General features: G+C 40.0%; 2 protein-coding genes and 1 pseudogene across 2 annotated transcripts; 1 reads left to right on the top strand and 2 right to left on the bottom strand.

The window, feature by feature from the left end:
• Nucleotides 1–1,014: 1,014 nt before the first annotated feature.
• LOC141839274 (DELLA protein RHT-1-like) lies at nt 1,015–3,119 on the top strand. Its single transcript, XM_074726988.1, has one exon. The coding sequence runs from the start codon at nt 1,091–1,093 to the stop codon at nt 2,879–2,881; it is 1,791 nt and encodes a 596-aa protein (XP_074583089.1). The 5' UTR covers nt 1,015–1,090; the 3' UTR covers nt 2,882–3,119.
• Nucleotides 3,120–4,696: 1,577 nt separating this feature from the next.
• LOC141837843 (uncharacterized) lies at nt 4,697–12,879 on the bottom strand (annotated as a pseudogene).
• Nucleotides 12,880–13,877: 998 nt separating this feature from the next.
• On the bottom strand, nt 13,878–15,385 carry LOC141840210 (uncharacterized). Its single transcript, XM_074728129.1, has 2 exons — nt 15,335–15,385; nt 13,878–15,229 (listed from the first exon to the last, which is right to left on the bottom strand). The coding sequence occupies exon 2, from the start codon at nt 15,212–15,214 to the stop codon at nt 14,075–14,077; it is 1,140 nt and encodes a 379-aa protein (XP_074584230.1). The 5' UTR covers nt 15,215–15,229; nt 15,335–15,385; the 3' UTR covers nt 13,878–14,074.
• Between the last annotated feature and the right edge of the window lie 1,038 nt (nt 15,386–16,423).

Here is a 16,423-nt window from a genome sequence, read left to right as displayed (position 1 = left end):
CTAGCAGCGCATGGAAGACGTACATATGCCGACGCAGCAACAGTGCAAAGCGTGCTGAATATTTGTACCCATTCATTCACTGTCTTCGTTATTGACTCTCCAGATTGATTTATTCAGATTTTAATTTAAGTCTATTATTTAAAAATTTTATATTTTTAAATTTATTTAGTAGATTAGTAAAGTGAAAGTTGAAAAATAAAAATAAAATCGAATAGATCTGAAGAAAAGCTACCCCTGAGTGAGATCAAATTTAGCCTTTCTAAATTTTGACTTTCCGTGCCCACACTTTTACCAACATTGGGACCTACACCTCGCCAAACACAAACCCAGCCAAGTCTGCCCGGGCCCACCTCAAAACTCTATAAACAGAAACGTGGTGACTTTGGGTCGACAAAGAAAAAGGCAACTGAAAAAAAGCCTGACCCTCGGGTAGGGACCACGCGAGGAGAGAATCTGGACACGTGGGAGGAGGATCAGATGCCGCGCTGGCGCTCCTGTCGACGTCATCATCAACGAGAGACGCATCGGGAAACGGAGCGGTGGAAAAGGGACGAAATTTAAAAAAAAATAAAAAAGAAAATGAGGAAGGTATGTAACACGAGAAAAATCGTATTTTATTTTATTTTTTAATAAAATAAAATATTAGGCCGTTACGGATGCCGTCAGCTAAAACGGCGACTCGCAACGGGGAGGCGATGAAGGAAAGGCCCACGCGACCGGCACTGCGGGCCTGAGGGACCCAGTCAGCTGTCGGCTGGGCCCACCCCGAGGATGCGTTCTGACACGACAGCTGGCTTCGGCCTCGTGTGTGGGAGCCCTACGCTGCTGCTAGAAAAGGAACCAAGAGATTGGTGACACGTGGAGTTCAAGAGGCGTGTAAGTAGATGGACGGCCGGGCCTGAAGGGTTTTGCGATAAACCTCTTCTCAGCTAAAAATTATCGAATATAATTAATTTAAATCGATCGTGTTTATCGATAAATATTATTTTCCCCAGCTCTGCGTCTGCTCCTCCCATCCCTTCGTTAATATTCCTCTTCTCAGTTCACCTCGCGGGCAACCTCCCGTGGCGTCCCTCAAGAAGAGAACGCCATGAAAAGAGATCATCGAGAGGCAGGCGGCGGCAGGGATGGAGGAGGAGATTGGTATGCGGCGGCGGAGCAAGAAAAGGGCAAAGCTTCGATGGGGACGGATGACGGCGTCGACGAGCTGCTGGCGGCGCTGGGCTACAAGGTCCGGTCGTCCGACATGGCCGACGTGGCGCAGAAGCTGGAGCAGCTGGAGATGGCCATGGGGAGTAGTGCTGCCGCTAACGACGACGCGCTCCTCGCTCACCCCGCCTTCGATAGCGCCCACTATAATCCGTCCGATATCTCCGCCTGGGTCGACAACATTCTCTCGGAGCTCAATGCCCCTCCGCCTCTTCCCCACCCGCCGACGCCGCAGCTGCCTGCTTCCTCGCTCCACCATCAGTTCGACCTTTCCCCCGCTGGCACAGAGCAATACAGCATCGGCACAGTTGACCACTACAGTCCGGCTGATGTTTACGAGCTTAAGCCACAATCTTCTACTGCCTCCCTGAGAGATCGGAAGAGGTTGAAGTTCTGCAGCCCACCTCCATCGTCGTCGACCGCCACGGATGCGGCGGCGCAGCAGGTGGTCGTCGTGGACTCGCAGGAGGCCGGTATCCGTCTGGTACACGCTCTGATGGCGTGTGCAGAGGCGGTGCAGAAGGAGAACTTGAAGGCGGCGGGCGCCATCGTGAAGCAGATATCCGTCCTCGCCACATCGCAAGGCGGCGCGATGCGCAAGGTCGCTGGATACTTCGCGGAGGCCCTTGCCCATCGGATCTACCGGCCGCAGTCCTCTCCTCGTGGCGTGGACTGCTCGATTACTCCCGAGTCCACCGCCTTCGACGACATGCTTCACCAGCACTTCTACGAGAGCTGCCCCTACCTCAAGTTCGGCCATTTCACAGCTAACCAGGCGATTCTGGAAGCCTTCGTCGGCTGCCGCCGCGTCCACGTTGTTGATTTTGGGATGCGGCAGGGACTGCAGTGGCCAGCTCTCCTGCAAGCGCTTGCTCTCCGCCCCGGAGGTCCGCCGTCGTTTCGCCTCACCGGAATCGGCCCGCCACAGCCCGACAACTCGGACGCCCTACAGGAGGTAGGCTGGAAGCTCGCCCAGCTCGCCGAGACCATCCGCGTCGACTTCCGCTACCGCGGGTTTGTGGCCGCTAGCCTCGCGGATCTGGAACCCTACCTGCTGCTCGATGCGGAACCCGACGGCAGAGGCGTAGAGGACGACGAGCCGGAGGTTGTGGCAGTGAACTCGGTCTTTGAACTGCATCGGTTGCTCGCGCGGCCAGGGGCACTGGAGAAGGTGCTGGGGACGATCCTTGCGGTACGACCGCGGATTGTGACTGTGGTGGAGCAGGAGGCGAACCATAATGGAGCGACGTTCCTGGACCGGTTCACGGAAGCGCTGCACTACTACTCGACCATGTTCGACTCGCGCGAGGGCGGCGCCACGCCGCCCGCGTCCACCGAGGGGAGGCGGCGTGACCAGGCGATGTCGGAGATGTATCTGGGCCGTCAGATTTACAACGTGGTGGCGTGCGAAGGGGCGGAGCGGACGGAACGGCACGAGGCGCTGGTGCAGTGGCGCGCGCGCATGTGCCGCGCCGGATTTGAGTCCGTCCCCATCGGATCCAACGCCTTCAAGCAAGCGCGCATGCTCCTTGCCCTCTTCGACGGAGGCGAAGGATACCGGGTGGAGGAGAACAACGGGTGCCTCACCCTAGGCTGGCACACGCGCCCCCTAATCGCCACCTCCGCCTGGCGCGCTGCCGGCGATCCCCTGAGAACCTCCGCATCCCGCTGAATCACTTCCCCGCTAGGGTTCGCACCTCAGCCGTTAGATCGACTCGCGGGTAAATCCCAGCCGCACGATCTAGAGAGGGGGTTTCAATAAAATTGACCCCGGTCGCGGTCGTACATAATGCCGAGACTCTTCTTTAATTTTGTGCTACCCATCTACGTACGAGTAGGCGGACCGTCGATGCACGAATCTCAGAGTTTGTTAAATAAGCGAACACAACTGCCTCAAATTTTCAATGAGAAATTAGATCCTTTTTCTTAATTGCTTAAGAGCCTAATTATTTGAATTCTAAGTGCCCATATCATAGATGCCACAAGTTGAGTGGGGTCAGGGGTGAATATATTATGTTGCTAACTAGTAAGTCAAGTCTTTAGTCCCTGTATAGCACTTGAAGGGAAAACTTCTTGCTATCTTGGGTCTTCGTCAAAAATTTTAAAACATTCAATATAGACGAACCGAATTTGGAAAATAAAGAACGCAACAGGTATATAATTTGTTATTTTTTAATACAGCTGTGCTGTCGACCTCTACTTTGATTTCCTTATCACCAAATGATGTCCTTTGCTCATTGTACTATTAAAATGGCAATCACCAAAGAAAATATCTAATAGGTATAGGCAATTTAAACAAAAAGTCACGATCAAAATCTAAAAAATGCCGAAGGTAAGATTCAAAGACCAAAAAAAAGAATAATAAAAATCCAATGTATACCGCCTTGTAAATGGATCACCGTGTTGAGAGTGAATCAAGTTCTTGCCCCTTGCGAATCAAATTTGATAGCAGCTATACCTGTTTGTTCCGAACTCTTTGCTGGACATCTTGAGCAAATAAACAAAACATTAACTGTGTGAAACGGAATGGGAAGAAAGGAGAAATTGTTTTTAGATGATGAAATATGCAGAAATGAAATAGGTACATGCATTTCATAATTTGCTTATGTTTTTAATCCACTTAGTTAGCTCGACTTGTCTATGACTCTCTTAGCTCATCTATCTTGTTCAATTTTTCATGTGTATCATGACCTCTCTTCCCATTCAGTCACCCATTCTGTTGGATCTATGATTACCCAATCCATTCACTTATCAGGCCTATTCAATTCAATCAACCAACCTAATTCATATGTTTACCTAGTTTGCTAAGCTTCACCCAATTTGCTTGGCTGCTCTATCCATCCACCTCATCTAGCTCGCTCAACTTGTACATAAATAAATAAAGAGAGGGATCTTGAGGGAATAACAAATTTAAAAGATTTGATATATTTCAAATTTATTGTGCAACTAAATCTAAAAAATAATTATTACATGCAAATTCATTTGGAACAAAATAGTCATATCTGTGAATCAAATATGCCATCAATTAGCGTATGCAACATATATTTGAAGCTCAAGTCAGTATAAACTAAATTAGATAACTCAGGTAGATGCACTTTGTCAAACTAAATCATATTATTAGCTCACCAGATTTAAATCACACTAGGCCCACAACATTTGCTTCATCTCCAACCTGGTGAAAAGAATAGTTAAGAAGAATCATTAAGGAATAACAAATTTATGAGAACAAGTACTTCAAGTTTAATTTTGGACAAAATACAGATATTCTATAAGAAGTCGTAAAGGATAAAATAGTTATTCTGCAATGTAAATATACCGTAATTAAACACAGATTGATTATATGCACATAAATTTAACAAAAACTTTTTGGCTACTGTCAATTTTTTATCAAATCATTTTCGGATAAATAAAAAAGCAAAAACATGCCGTTGAATCTAAAACTTTTACCATTTATCCCAAAGCCATAGTGATGCATGCATTTCTTCAGTCAGGTAAGCAAGGAAGCAACTCGTTTGATGAGCTCTTCCTTCTTTCCTCCTACTTTGGCCCGTTTAAATGCAAGGAAGCATTTCAGGTCCGCTACGGTGAGGGATTGTAGCTCCCCTCTGATGTAACAATTTGCAACCTGAAACGAACAATTTACATAACTATCTATGTAGACAAAAAGTTGGTTTTTTTTTAAAAATGCTTAGAACTAAAACATAAGAGTTACGCAGAGAACCACAGCTACCTTTTCACGTATGGCAGATTGGTCTGTACATTGTTTGGGCCTTATCTTGGAGTCCTCTGCTAAGTTATCTTTCTTGTGAAAAATGAGAAGGTACAGTGTAAGATAACAGCAATTATATAATTATTTAGCAATTAATATCTAATTATAATTAATAAAAATAACATTAGAAGTAATCAAATCAATTATATTATTAATATTAAATATATTATTATTTATCAAATAAAATTTAATCATTATATGATTAATTATAGTCAAGTAATGCGTAGCTATTACAAAACCAATATGCCGCTTTCATTTTTTTTTTCAAAAAGAAGTATCCATTTTGATGATAATGAAAATAAAGAACACTGTTTTGTTTTTTACCCGTAACTATTATAAAATTTTGTTACCTGATATTTTCAAAAATATATAATGTCCCATTATCTAAATTGTATCAATAATAATTAAAAAAATCATATTATTATTTTTAGTTATATTCAATCAATATTAAATGATTACTAAGAGTATAATGATGATATAATAACAAAAGTAGTAATAGTTTACGATAATATAATATACATAATATGATGCAACAATAACTAAGTCTTAAGTGAGGTCGGCTAATATGATATGCATACTAATCTACATAATGCATATAATACTAATTTAGATGCGATACATATTAATCTAAGAATATAACATCATATTATTCTAAAATAATATTCCATATTTTTTTCTCTTTTTTTAATTTTTTTTCTTGTGAGTTCTGATTGGATACAATCAATACCTAAGTTTTGGAACATCTGATATCGAAACCAATATTGACAATTATTGTTGGGTCCCCAAGGATGTCCGCATCTCCACAATTATGATTTTTTCCATGTGTTTTAGATGTGAGATCATGTTTGCATCCTTGTAACCCAACAATTATGACCTAAACCTGACATTTAAGTTGCTTTAAATCAAGATATTTCTTGATTCCTAAATATGGATAGAGAGACAACTACAAAATAAAGAATCTCAAGTCATGGAACTAAAATACTACAACTAAGATAATCTAACAAATTATTTTTAAATTGAAGAGGAACGCTCTATAGTATCAGTGATTCGTCCAATAAATGACATAGTGAAAGATATTGTATAGATGAACTTATCTTCTCATTGTTACGAGCCTTCTTTTGAGAAATCTCTAATGCTACCTCTGGATAAAAAAGAAACAACCATGAGAAATATAATCAAGGACAATACAAAATAACTTTGGAAGGTAGATATTGAAAGTAAAAAAAAAAATGCACCTTTTCCAGATTTTTCTAGAGATTTAGTTCCAGGAACTATAATTTTTTCTTTCTTGTTACCAAGTTGCTTTGATCTTTGAGGAGGATCCTGGAGATGAAGTCATACATCAAGTTCATATTCCCAGATGTTCCAGAACCAAGCTTCAATGAGTTCATATGATCCTTTGTTTCAAGTAGATATCACTTGAGAAAATATGATAATAATTACCTGTGGGCATTCTCACGACAGCTTCAGAATGGGTGTTAGTTATATAGCATATTTCCAAAAAGAAAACTAATGTGACTACTTGCTAAGTGATTCACGTTCCATATTTCAACAAGACGAGAGATACTAGTAAAACTCAATTCTTCTTCTTATTTACCTAATAATTCCAAAATGTTTTTTAGCAAAGCAGTTTTGACTTACTTTACTTACGCCAGATCCAGCAGAAATGTGCTTTGCTTCAGCAAGAAAACTATCAGTCATTTGACCTAATCTCAGAAAGAACGCAATATAAGGAGCAAAGAATTGTAGGTGAAACTGTATTATCTGAAAGGCAATTAAATTTCAATACTCGAGGAGATTATGCCTTTCTGAACTTTAACCATTTTCCTCTTTCCAAATGTAGGTTGCCGAGGCTGCTTTGGAGTAACAGCTTTTACAAAAAGGAATATAAAAATCAAATAACAAGAATTCATTGCTATAGAATTGAAATGCTTATTTAAAAATAAAATAAAATAAAGCAAATACAAGAGACACTCCACTGGGACTGGTATGAAGTTTGAATTTGTTCCTTTAGTTTGTTAAAGTTACTATAAGAAAACTCAAGATGCATATTACCTGAATCAACGGAAGCAGAAGGTGGAACTTTCATGATTGCTGTTGGTACAGTGTCAGTAGTTGAACATATATTGCCAATATTTCCAGTATAGTCTTTCCTGATGCCTAAACTACTCCCGCACATACTTGTAGAATTCTTTTGGGCATATTTGAGCTGTAACTCTCTTTTGCCGCATATTGCAGGCTTGGGAGTGCGGAAGTCTAATGTTAGAGCATAGTTATAACCAGTTGGTATAAAATGTAAGTAATAAGCTAAATGGAAGTTTTAAAGTGTAGATATACCTAATGATGATTTTAGGTCCCAGGAAATCAAATCTTTTTTAACAAATTCCTCACCACAAGAAGTGTCCTTTTTTTCAATGTGACATGCCAAATGATTTGTTGCCTTCATCCAGGAGGGTGAATTTGTTCCAGGACCAAGTGTTGACACTTCCTGTATTGTTAAGAGCCAAGGTGATAAGTCTTTTGATAACAAAGAGACCATCCTGTTCTTATATGTGAATAACGATCAGATTTATGCTAGTGAAAGAATAATATGAAGCATTTCAACCATAGAACATATAAAGCTACCACTCATAGTTTATACAAAAACATAACATCTGATATTCCAATTGAATCATTGTCACATTTGTGTAAAAATAATAGCAGCGAAAACATGAGGTATTGACTATCATGTGTTATAGAAATCAACATAAAGGTACTGAGACGTCGGACAGGCTTATTAGAAGCTATATATTCGACATGTTCAACAATAGGAGCACATAAGCTGTAGAAATTTGGAACCATATAGCATGAGTACCAAAGTATCAGAGCATGAATGAAGCCTGAAGGGACTGAGGATGGAAAAAACTGACAAATCAATAGCAATAAATCTAGAATGGACATGCCTTGACTTTAAGATGTCCCAGGCTGAAGAAATTCCAAGCTGCATTCAGAATGATTTTTCAGTACAAAAGACCCAGAGGAAAAGCACAGATAAAGACTACTAAAAGATCATGTGAGCAGAAGATATTTGTAAAATTTGTATATGCAGGCACACTGAAATAGAAAATGATTCCAACCTTCAATTAGTTTCACGAATGATTCTAGAGCATCCAGAGCTTTTAAGCTTCGAATACTATTTGGGGCTGGAGAAAACCCAGGATCTTGAAGAATATAAGCTGATGGGAACCTAGATTTGAACAATTTTGTACAGAGCATCATAACGGTAGAAAAAACTGAATGAAATGATCTAATGCAATAGAATTGTAAATATTGTTTGTCAATTCATGCAGAGGCTACTCCTAGGAAAAGAAATACCATTTATTTGGATGGCTTCCATGTCTGAGTTGAACGCAAATGAAGTAATCACTCTTTAATTCTAGACCATGCTGCAGGACATAGTTTAGAGAAAAACAGAATCTTACAATGATTTTCTATCTTGATAAAAATTGTTGAATAGAAGATAAATATGCCACCTTTAATGACCAAAGACATGCCAGCTTCTCAAATCTTTCATCATCTGGAAGTAGTTTACAAACTCCTATTCAATTTCTGCTGCTCTTAGTAATCGATAACGATAATATTAGAGAAAGATTAAAAATGTACAACCAACGAATGCAGGACATCAAGTACCAATTATATATGCTTGGCATAATGAAGGAATAATGGTACAGGCCCGTAATAAATCACATTCTTCAAGCATTACTTGAACACCATTGACAAATCTCTCCCATGCTTTAGAATTAACTAAATCTGCTACCTAATTTACAGAACAAGAAGTGCTGTAATGAGATGCCTCTTTTGTGGTTCTAGATTAAGGTTATACCTTGCATCTGTTGAACCTAACCACTTCAGGTGACACAAGGAAAACCAAGCCATCCCCTATCTCTGGTTGTACCCTCTGTAACATTGAATGTTGACTCAGATCAAGATAATCAACCAGCTTTGTAAAGCATATGATTGGTACAATTCAGGAGATACAAGTTTAAGGGAATGAGCTAGAAACTGTCTAGTGCAGAAAATGGAGAAACTTTCTGAACATGAATCCTGAAAGTTATCGTACTGATTGTCTCTTAGCAGCTTCTCTTATTTGCCAATTTTGGGTGTCTCATAGCTAACTTCAACAGATTCTTTCAACCCAAGAATCATCAAATATAGAATTTATTGTCAGAGCATTCGTACATCAACATATGAATTTAGACAATAGATAATTGTTAAGATAGAAGATGACGAGTTGTCTGTAACTAAGAGTTTTAAATACTTAAGATCATTTTTGCAAAAGGATAGAGGGATTGAGAGAGATGTCTTACATAAAATACAAGTGGGATGGTTGAAATGGAGGAGAGCGTCAAGTGTTATGTCTCGCTATGTTATATAAAACGACGTCTTACATAAAATACCTAACTTCAAGGAAAGTTTTATAAAACAACGGTTAGACCCGCTATGTTATATGAAGTTAAATGTTGGACTATGATTTGAGTATATGAACATAAGATGAGTGGCAGAGATGAGGATGTTAAGGTGGATGTGCAAATATACAAGGATGGATAGGAAAAGAAATGAAAATATTAAAAAGAAAATCGGAGTTGCACCTATTAAGGGAAAACTTTGGAAGACTACTTTAAGATGGTACAGACATATACTTAGATGACCAATAAATACTCATGTGAAACTATGACAAATGTATACACCAAACAAGGAAGAAGAAGACAAAAAAAATTGATTAGCAACAATAAAATAATATAAAATTTATTTAAATATAAATGATGATATGATAGAGGATAGAGCCAAATGGTATAGAAAGATCTATATAGCCAACCCCACCTAATAGGATAAAGCTTAGTTATTGTTGTTATCGTACAAGTTTAGTGCTACCTGTTTGTACCATAGAAAATGATGGATCAAATGCTAACTTACTATAGCTAGTCTTTCTCCTATTTTCCCTCAATAGGTGAGCTCAAACTCAGCTGAGAACACTAATTGGTAGAAGAGGGGACATCTTGAATGTATCTATACTAGATTACTCAATAAAGGATTTTTCCTTTAATTTTGGATCTTTTGGATACAAAGCAATATTGATCGTTACTAGGATCTAAACATAATTTGTAAAGATTATTGGTCAAAGCAAAATTACCAACAATGTTAGAATCAAAGACCAACTTGACTAATCCGCCTCCAATATCAAAATTATTATCAAGCTCATCCAAAGTAGAAGTTTCATCCAAATGATAATTGACGGTACAAAAAAGGTCTTATCTAGTATGAGATCAAAATAAGACTCTAAATTTAACTTAATAGTCCCCACAAGTTTGACATCTCCATCAGCACAATTCCCAATCTCAAATCAAGCTTCTCCTTAATTTGGTCTCTATTTGTTTATAAACCACTTTAAAGTTATAACAATGTATAAGGTTGCAAGACTACCTAATCTCCATGTATTTGAAGGCACTTGAATTAAACTGGATTCATAAGAAATATGGGCAGATGAATTTAATTATTTATCCATGTTTCTTTTTTTTAATCAAGATTTAAAGCTTAGGCAAGCACTCCTCTTGTGGCACTTCTTTTTGTAAAAGAAACCCTTGATACTCTTCTTTTTTATAGTAATTGAATCACCTTGAGTGCTTGTTCTTTTTAGTTTGTTTGGGACCTCTAAATTTAAATTTCCTGGGATGAACTGTACACTTAAAATAGTTCAGATTGGGTTGATATACAATAATGGTAGTCTCAATTTTTCTTCCTTAGACACATACTTAGACATAAAATAATTCAAGATCCAAGAACTCATTTAAGGTATTATCGTCTTAAATTGGGAAAACTAGGATACAAGAGAATTAAGGGCATGATCAATAACAAAGTTATTAGGAAGATTTGTCATGAAATTTAGGTTTAGTTTGAATATGAAAAAATTTAAGAACATAATTCCTTCCACTACAACATTTTCCTACTTTATAACAATCAACTCATAAGGCTACCAACTTCAATTTTATCAAAGATAAGATATTTTTGTCCAAATGTTTTTTGCAATTTTACAAATAGGGATTCAACTTAATAAATGCTCTGAAATCAATTTCCTAACAAAATATACACAGAAGCATAGCTGTTGTCTCATGAGAAGCAATTGTCATATGACAGCTACTGTATAGGACAGCTATAAGAAGTCTCACCATGTATAATACAGCAACAGAAAAAAATCTCATCATTATGTAGTTATTGTCTGGAACAGACATCTATTACAGTACTATCAGTGTTGGAAACCAATTGTTTCCAAATGGTCAGTTCAATTTAGTTGTATAAATTCCTTGTACATTAAATCTGAAAAATACATTCACTCATCATCTTAACTTCTGCTATTACTTTGACTAGTTTCTTTAATCCTTTTGACTTCATATTCATATTGAACTAACCAGTATGAGGATTGCATACCTCTATTTCAGACATGCAATAAAGTACACACTCAATGGAAGCTCACCTTACTGTGACTACTATAACTAAACTTGCCCTACATGCCTATGCATTTAAAACACTGACATCTGAGAATCTATACCATAGCGACATCAAAATGGTTGTGGTAATGTATGAAGTATAGGAAGAAAACAAGAATGTAATATTTGGAAACTGCTGCTGGTCTTGGAATGTTTCTACAAAATAATTTACGCCACTCTTTCCCTCACCTGTTTTCTCCTATTTTCTTTTCTACCATTTTGGTTATTGAACATTAGTTTAGTTTATGTTGGAACTTTTCCTGAGTAAGTCCATCAACTTGGAATTTTATTGAGATTTGCTTAGTAGCATCTCAGATCCACAAATGTATCATAATTATGTTATAAATCATAGTAGCATCACCAAGATCCACAAATGCATCTTCTAAATGGTTATTTTCACATGTTCCTTAAACTGGGTGTGATTCATCTAAAACAATAATGTACCATAACGAGGATAAAGATGGTAATGAGGATAAAGATGACAGTCCAGATAAGAATCAGAAATTGATTTCAAATTACTGATAACTTATTATATTTGGACTATAATCTCAACCATATTTATCCTTATTTCCATATTTGTTATTATAGGTGACTAAATCAAAATAGTTCTTCATCATCATAACGAATGTTCTTTGTAAAACAGAAAAGACATAAAATATCCCTATGCAGAAGTTAGAGGATTCTGTATGTACTACCAAATTAAGGGCACAAACATTGCTTCTCTCTTCGGTTCCTGCAAATGTTGAATCTACAAAGGTATAGTCGCCAACACATGTCCATTTATGTTCCAGCATGAGAATCCTCAACCAGATCTCGACTGCTTTTGCAATCAGTGCCGCCGATGCTACCTCTTCTTCCATCCCAATCTAGCATCCGAGATCTAAGATTAGTCTCGCTCGTCACAAGATACATCCTATTTCTCTATTACGAGGAAACTGAAAATTCTAGATTGGATGATTTAACTACCAAATCGAGAAATAGTTCAAATGGTGGGGTAGAACAATCATTTAACTTACAGTAAAGTCGGGCACTGCACGAAGAAGCTCTTCCAATGCACGATCAACAGACTCGTATTGAGCCCTCTGCGTCAGTAGAGGATGAGATTTAGAAGGAAACACAGACAGTGTCCATATTCAGGATGGGCCAAGGATTCACTAGGGTCCGAACCTGGTAGATAAGAAGACGTCGGGCGGCTGAAGGAAACAGGCGAGGCGCCACCGGCGACAGATCTTCCAGCAGAGCGTTTCGACGTCGACAGCGAGAGGACGGAGGCGACGGAGACAGATCGGGACGGCGGAGGAGGGAGAGCTGGCGTAGCAGGAAGGGCGACGATGGGTTCCACGGCGGATGCGTTCGCAAAACCACCCCGTTGCGAAACATCTCGAAACTGCGAGTACCACCACCACTCCGCTACTGCTTGCTAGCTATTTATACTCTGCTCTGGTTCGCGGACCAGGAGCAGGCGGGCGGGACTTTTACTTCTAGAAGATTCTTCGAGTTTCGCGGACCCGAATCCGTATTTGACAGTCTTGACTTGCTCCGCAGTCCGCCTAAAGCATGTCATCCGATCCGGAAGCATATCGAACCGGGCTACAAATTACCTCAATCCGACCCGCAATCTATTCTTCACGTGTAGAAAGGGAAGAAAGATGAGAGCTAACGAACATTTGGCCATTGCCAAAGCCATGAGAGCCGAGCAATGGAATCTCTCAAATCATAGAGCAAGGCAGCTCGTGTTGATGTTACATGGCGAGATGAAAGTGTGTGTTCAGCACTCAGAGTGGTTCTCCTTGCCTACTGCTCTTTCTTCTTAAGAAAAAGCAACACAGCCTTTGTTATGTTAGCTAAAGCAGCATCCGCTATCTTTAAGAAAAAGGAAAAGGCACTTGTGCTAATTCTAGCACCTATTGTTGGCATTTGCCCTTAAAACAACAGGTTCTCCTTTCTTTCTTCTACTTGGTGGGGGTATCTCCCTTTTAACTCTTTTAGTGCTATGCCGGTTCTCTGTCGTCTTCGAGAGTTCGGATAATACCGAACGAGTCGATGAAGCATTTGAAGAAAAGAGGAGCTGCCAAGATGAGAACTTGATATGTGATTGAAGCCTTGGATACTTTTTTTTTGTCACTTAACACTTGACATTGCTTTTGATTAACACTACTTGAGATAGATAAACATAAAACATTTGTGTCTTTGAGTCCACAAGTAAGCTTGATTCGTGCCATGTACAGACACACACTCAATTCAACTTATCAAATACAAAAACAGAAGAAGTGGCTTCCCATCAATTATCCCAATCTGATTGAAGACCAAACAAAGAACAATATCACACAAGTCTCATCACATTGATCTCAAATTCTCTGATCAATTATGCTATCAAATCTAATCACTGCTTGGAAAAAAGACAAGGAGACATGCCCAACACTAGTGCTGTGAGCTAAACCAAACAGTGGGTCTTTTGCCAGACGCAATAATAATAATAATAATAATAATAATATCAGTCATTCTTAATTTATTGGCTTAACGATATATATACTATTATTAGTAGCTGTGCCAGCGCTCCCGGTGAAGTAGACTCTTACGTTGAAGTGGCAATGCAGCAGGGCTCCCATATGAACAGTGGCCGGCAACGGAGCTGGCTGCACCTCCTCACGTTGTGCAGCAGCTCGTCGCGGTTCCGGCGTTTGGAGGTGAACAGCAATACGTTGTCCAGTATTGGGTGGTGGTGGCCGCCGCCGTTGCTTCCGTCCGGTTGTCCGGAGTTGTAATTGTAGCCTTCCGAGACAGTGCTGGAAGCCGCCACCACCGCTGCCGCCGCCGCTGTGGAATTCATCGGCGCAGCCCTCCTTGGCCTCTCGTTCGCGGCGGCGCTGGCGCTCAGTGGCGTTCCGCCGAGGAATTTGTTGATCACGAGCGACGAGCGGTGGATCTTCGCGGCCCCGTTCTGCTGCTGCGGCTGGGTGCTCACTTTTACCTCGACGACAGTTCCTCGGTCGACGACTTCGACCTCCTCCTCCTCCTCCTCCTCCTCTTCCTCTTCTTCTTCTTCCGCCTCCTCCTCCTCTTCGTATTGATCCTCTGTTTCCACTATTTTCACGTCTTGGGTTCCTCCTCTGTTTCCTTCTACCTTTGCGTCGACGGCGCTAGAGTCGTCGATGGAGGCTTTAGTGAGGGAAAGAACGAGACGGCCATCTGCGCGATGGGCCTGGAGGTAGTTAGTGGAAGGGACGGCAACAGCCTCGACGACGAGGCGCCCGCCGACGCGGTGGGGCCGCATGTGCAGGCACGGCACGTGGCGTTGCGAGATCGACGGCAACGGCGGGGGGAACGACCTCGGCGGCGACTTCCGCCCGTGGTAGCTCACAGGCACCGGCACCGCCTCTTCATCTCCAACACCGTTATTTCCCCCCTCTGCCTCCTGGAAGCCGAGGCCGTCGATGGCGGGGGAGAACTCATCGGAGCCGGTCTCCGAGCCCAGACTCTCCGTACATACCTCAAGGCTCTGCTGGCTCAGCAAGCTGGAAGATAGCCGGACGAGGGGGTGAACATAAGGAACCTCTGCTCGCATCTCGCCATCAGCAGCTGCCTTCCTCTTCTGCGACTGGCTCAAGCTCCAGACGTCGAATCGGACGGGACGCTCCTCATTCTCGAAGTCCTCCGGTCGGCCGAAGTTTGAAAAAGCAGCTGCCGGCGAGCTTTGTTTCACAGCAACTGACATCTTCACCCTCCTCAACTGAGCATAGATCAAGAACAAGATTTCCTTTTCAATTGGATTGAACAAAACTAAAGATTCAACGGCACCATTAAACTCCATATATATAATCCTGACTCGTGATACCTCAAGCAAGAAGAAAAAGAGCGGCCGGAGTCGACAAGGAGTGCTGAGTGCTCGCCGTGCTTCTCTGAAAGGTCGGAGGGTGGGGCGGTATTTGTAGGGGCGGAGGAAGTGTCGCTGAGGTCACCACTCCTCTTCTGCTTTACAGCTTTGTATAAATTGTCCATTTCCTCGCCCTACCCTACTACGCATTTGGTCTAGACGTGTAGCGGTGTAGTACACTAGAAAGTTGGACTAAGTATTCATTTATTTTATTTATTTATTTTTTACCATCCAAATTATTTTTAAAAAATAATTCAATTAAATTTTTTAAATCAAATTTTAAATTTTAAAATTCAAATGAATCGAATAAATCAAAATAATTAAGATTTTTTAAATAAATAAATTTATGAATTAATGGATTTAAAACTTTAAATTAAATCGGTTCGATTCTATGATTATTTTAATTTAATAGGGATTTTGCTTACCCCTACTCCACGTACGAGAAAAGGATAAATGCCCGATCGATTTTAGATCCTAATTTCCAGCCCATTCACTTGTTAGACCGGCACCTGTGAGTCATTCCAGTGTGACGTAATGTGTGAAACGGAGGGAAGGGATGAGAGTCCTTCTAAGGAAACAGATTATCTCATAATTTAATTTGCATTAATATTTTTAATTAACCATCTTATCTAACTATAATCTATAGCTAATCCTTAAAAAAATTACTACGGATCATTCTAGGATAGTGTGCCATAACTCCTCGATAAATTATATTTGTTTGGTTATATGCAAGTTGAAGTTACTTACAATATCTTCAATTTGAAATATATATATATATATATTTCAAATTGAAGATATTGTAAGTAACTTCAATTATCATAAATTTTTTTCTTGAAATTTATTTATAGGATTTTATTATTTTTTTTAAAAATAAGATTGATAATAATTTCAATTTGACAATTATTAATCAATTCATTTATTAATTGCCAATCATTGGTGCTTCATAAACTAATAACAAAATATAATACAAAATTATCTCAAGCATTAATTTTAATATATATAATTCATCCCACTAAAATAATATTCTCAGTCCTTGCTAGCTTATTGTTT

Source organism: Curcuma longa, chromosome 11 (genome assembly GCF_044706935.1).
Source record: "Curcuma longa cultivar G26 ecotype Majalengka, Jawa Barat chromosome 11, ITB_CL_G26_1.1, whole genome shotgun sequence".
Taxonomy (NCBI): domain Eukaryota; kingdom Viridiplantae; phylum Streptophyta; class Magnoliopsida; order Zingiberales; family Zingiberaceae; genus Curcuma; species Curcuma longa.
This window is presented reverse-complemented; position numbering and strand designations above follow the sequence as displayed.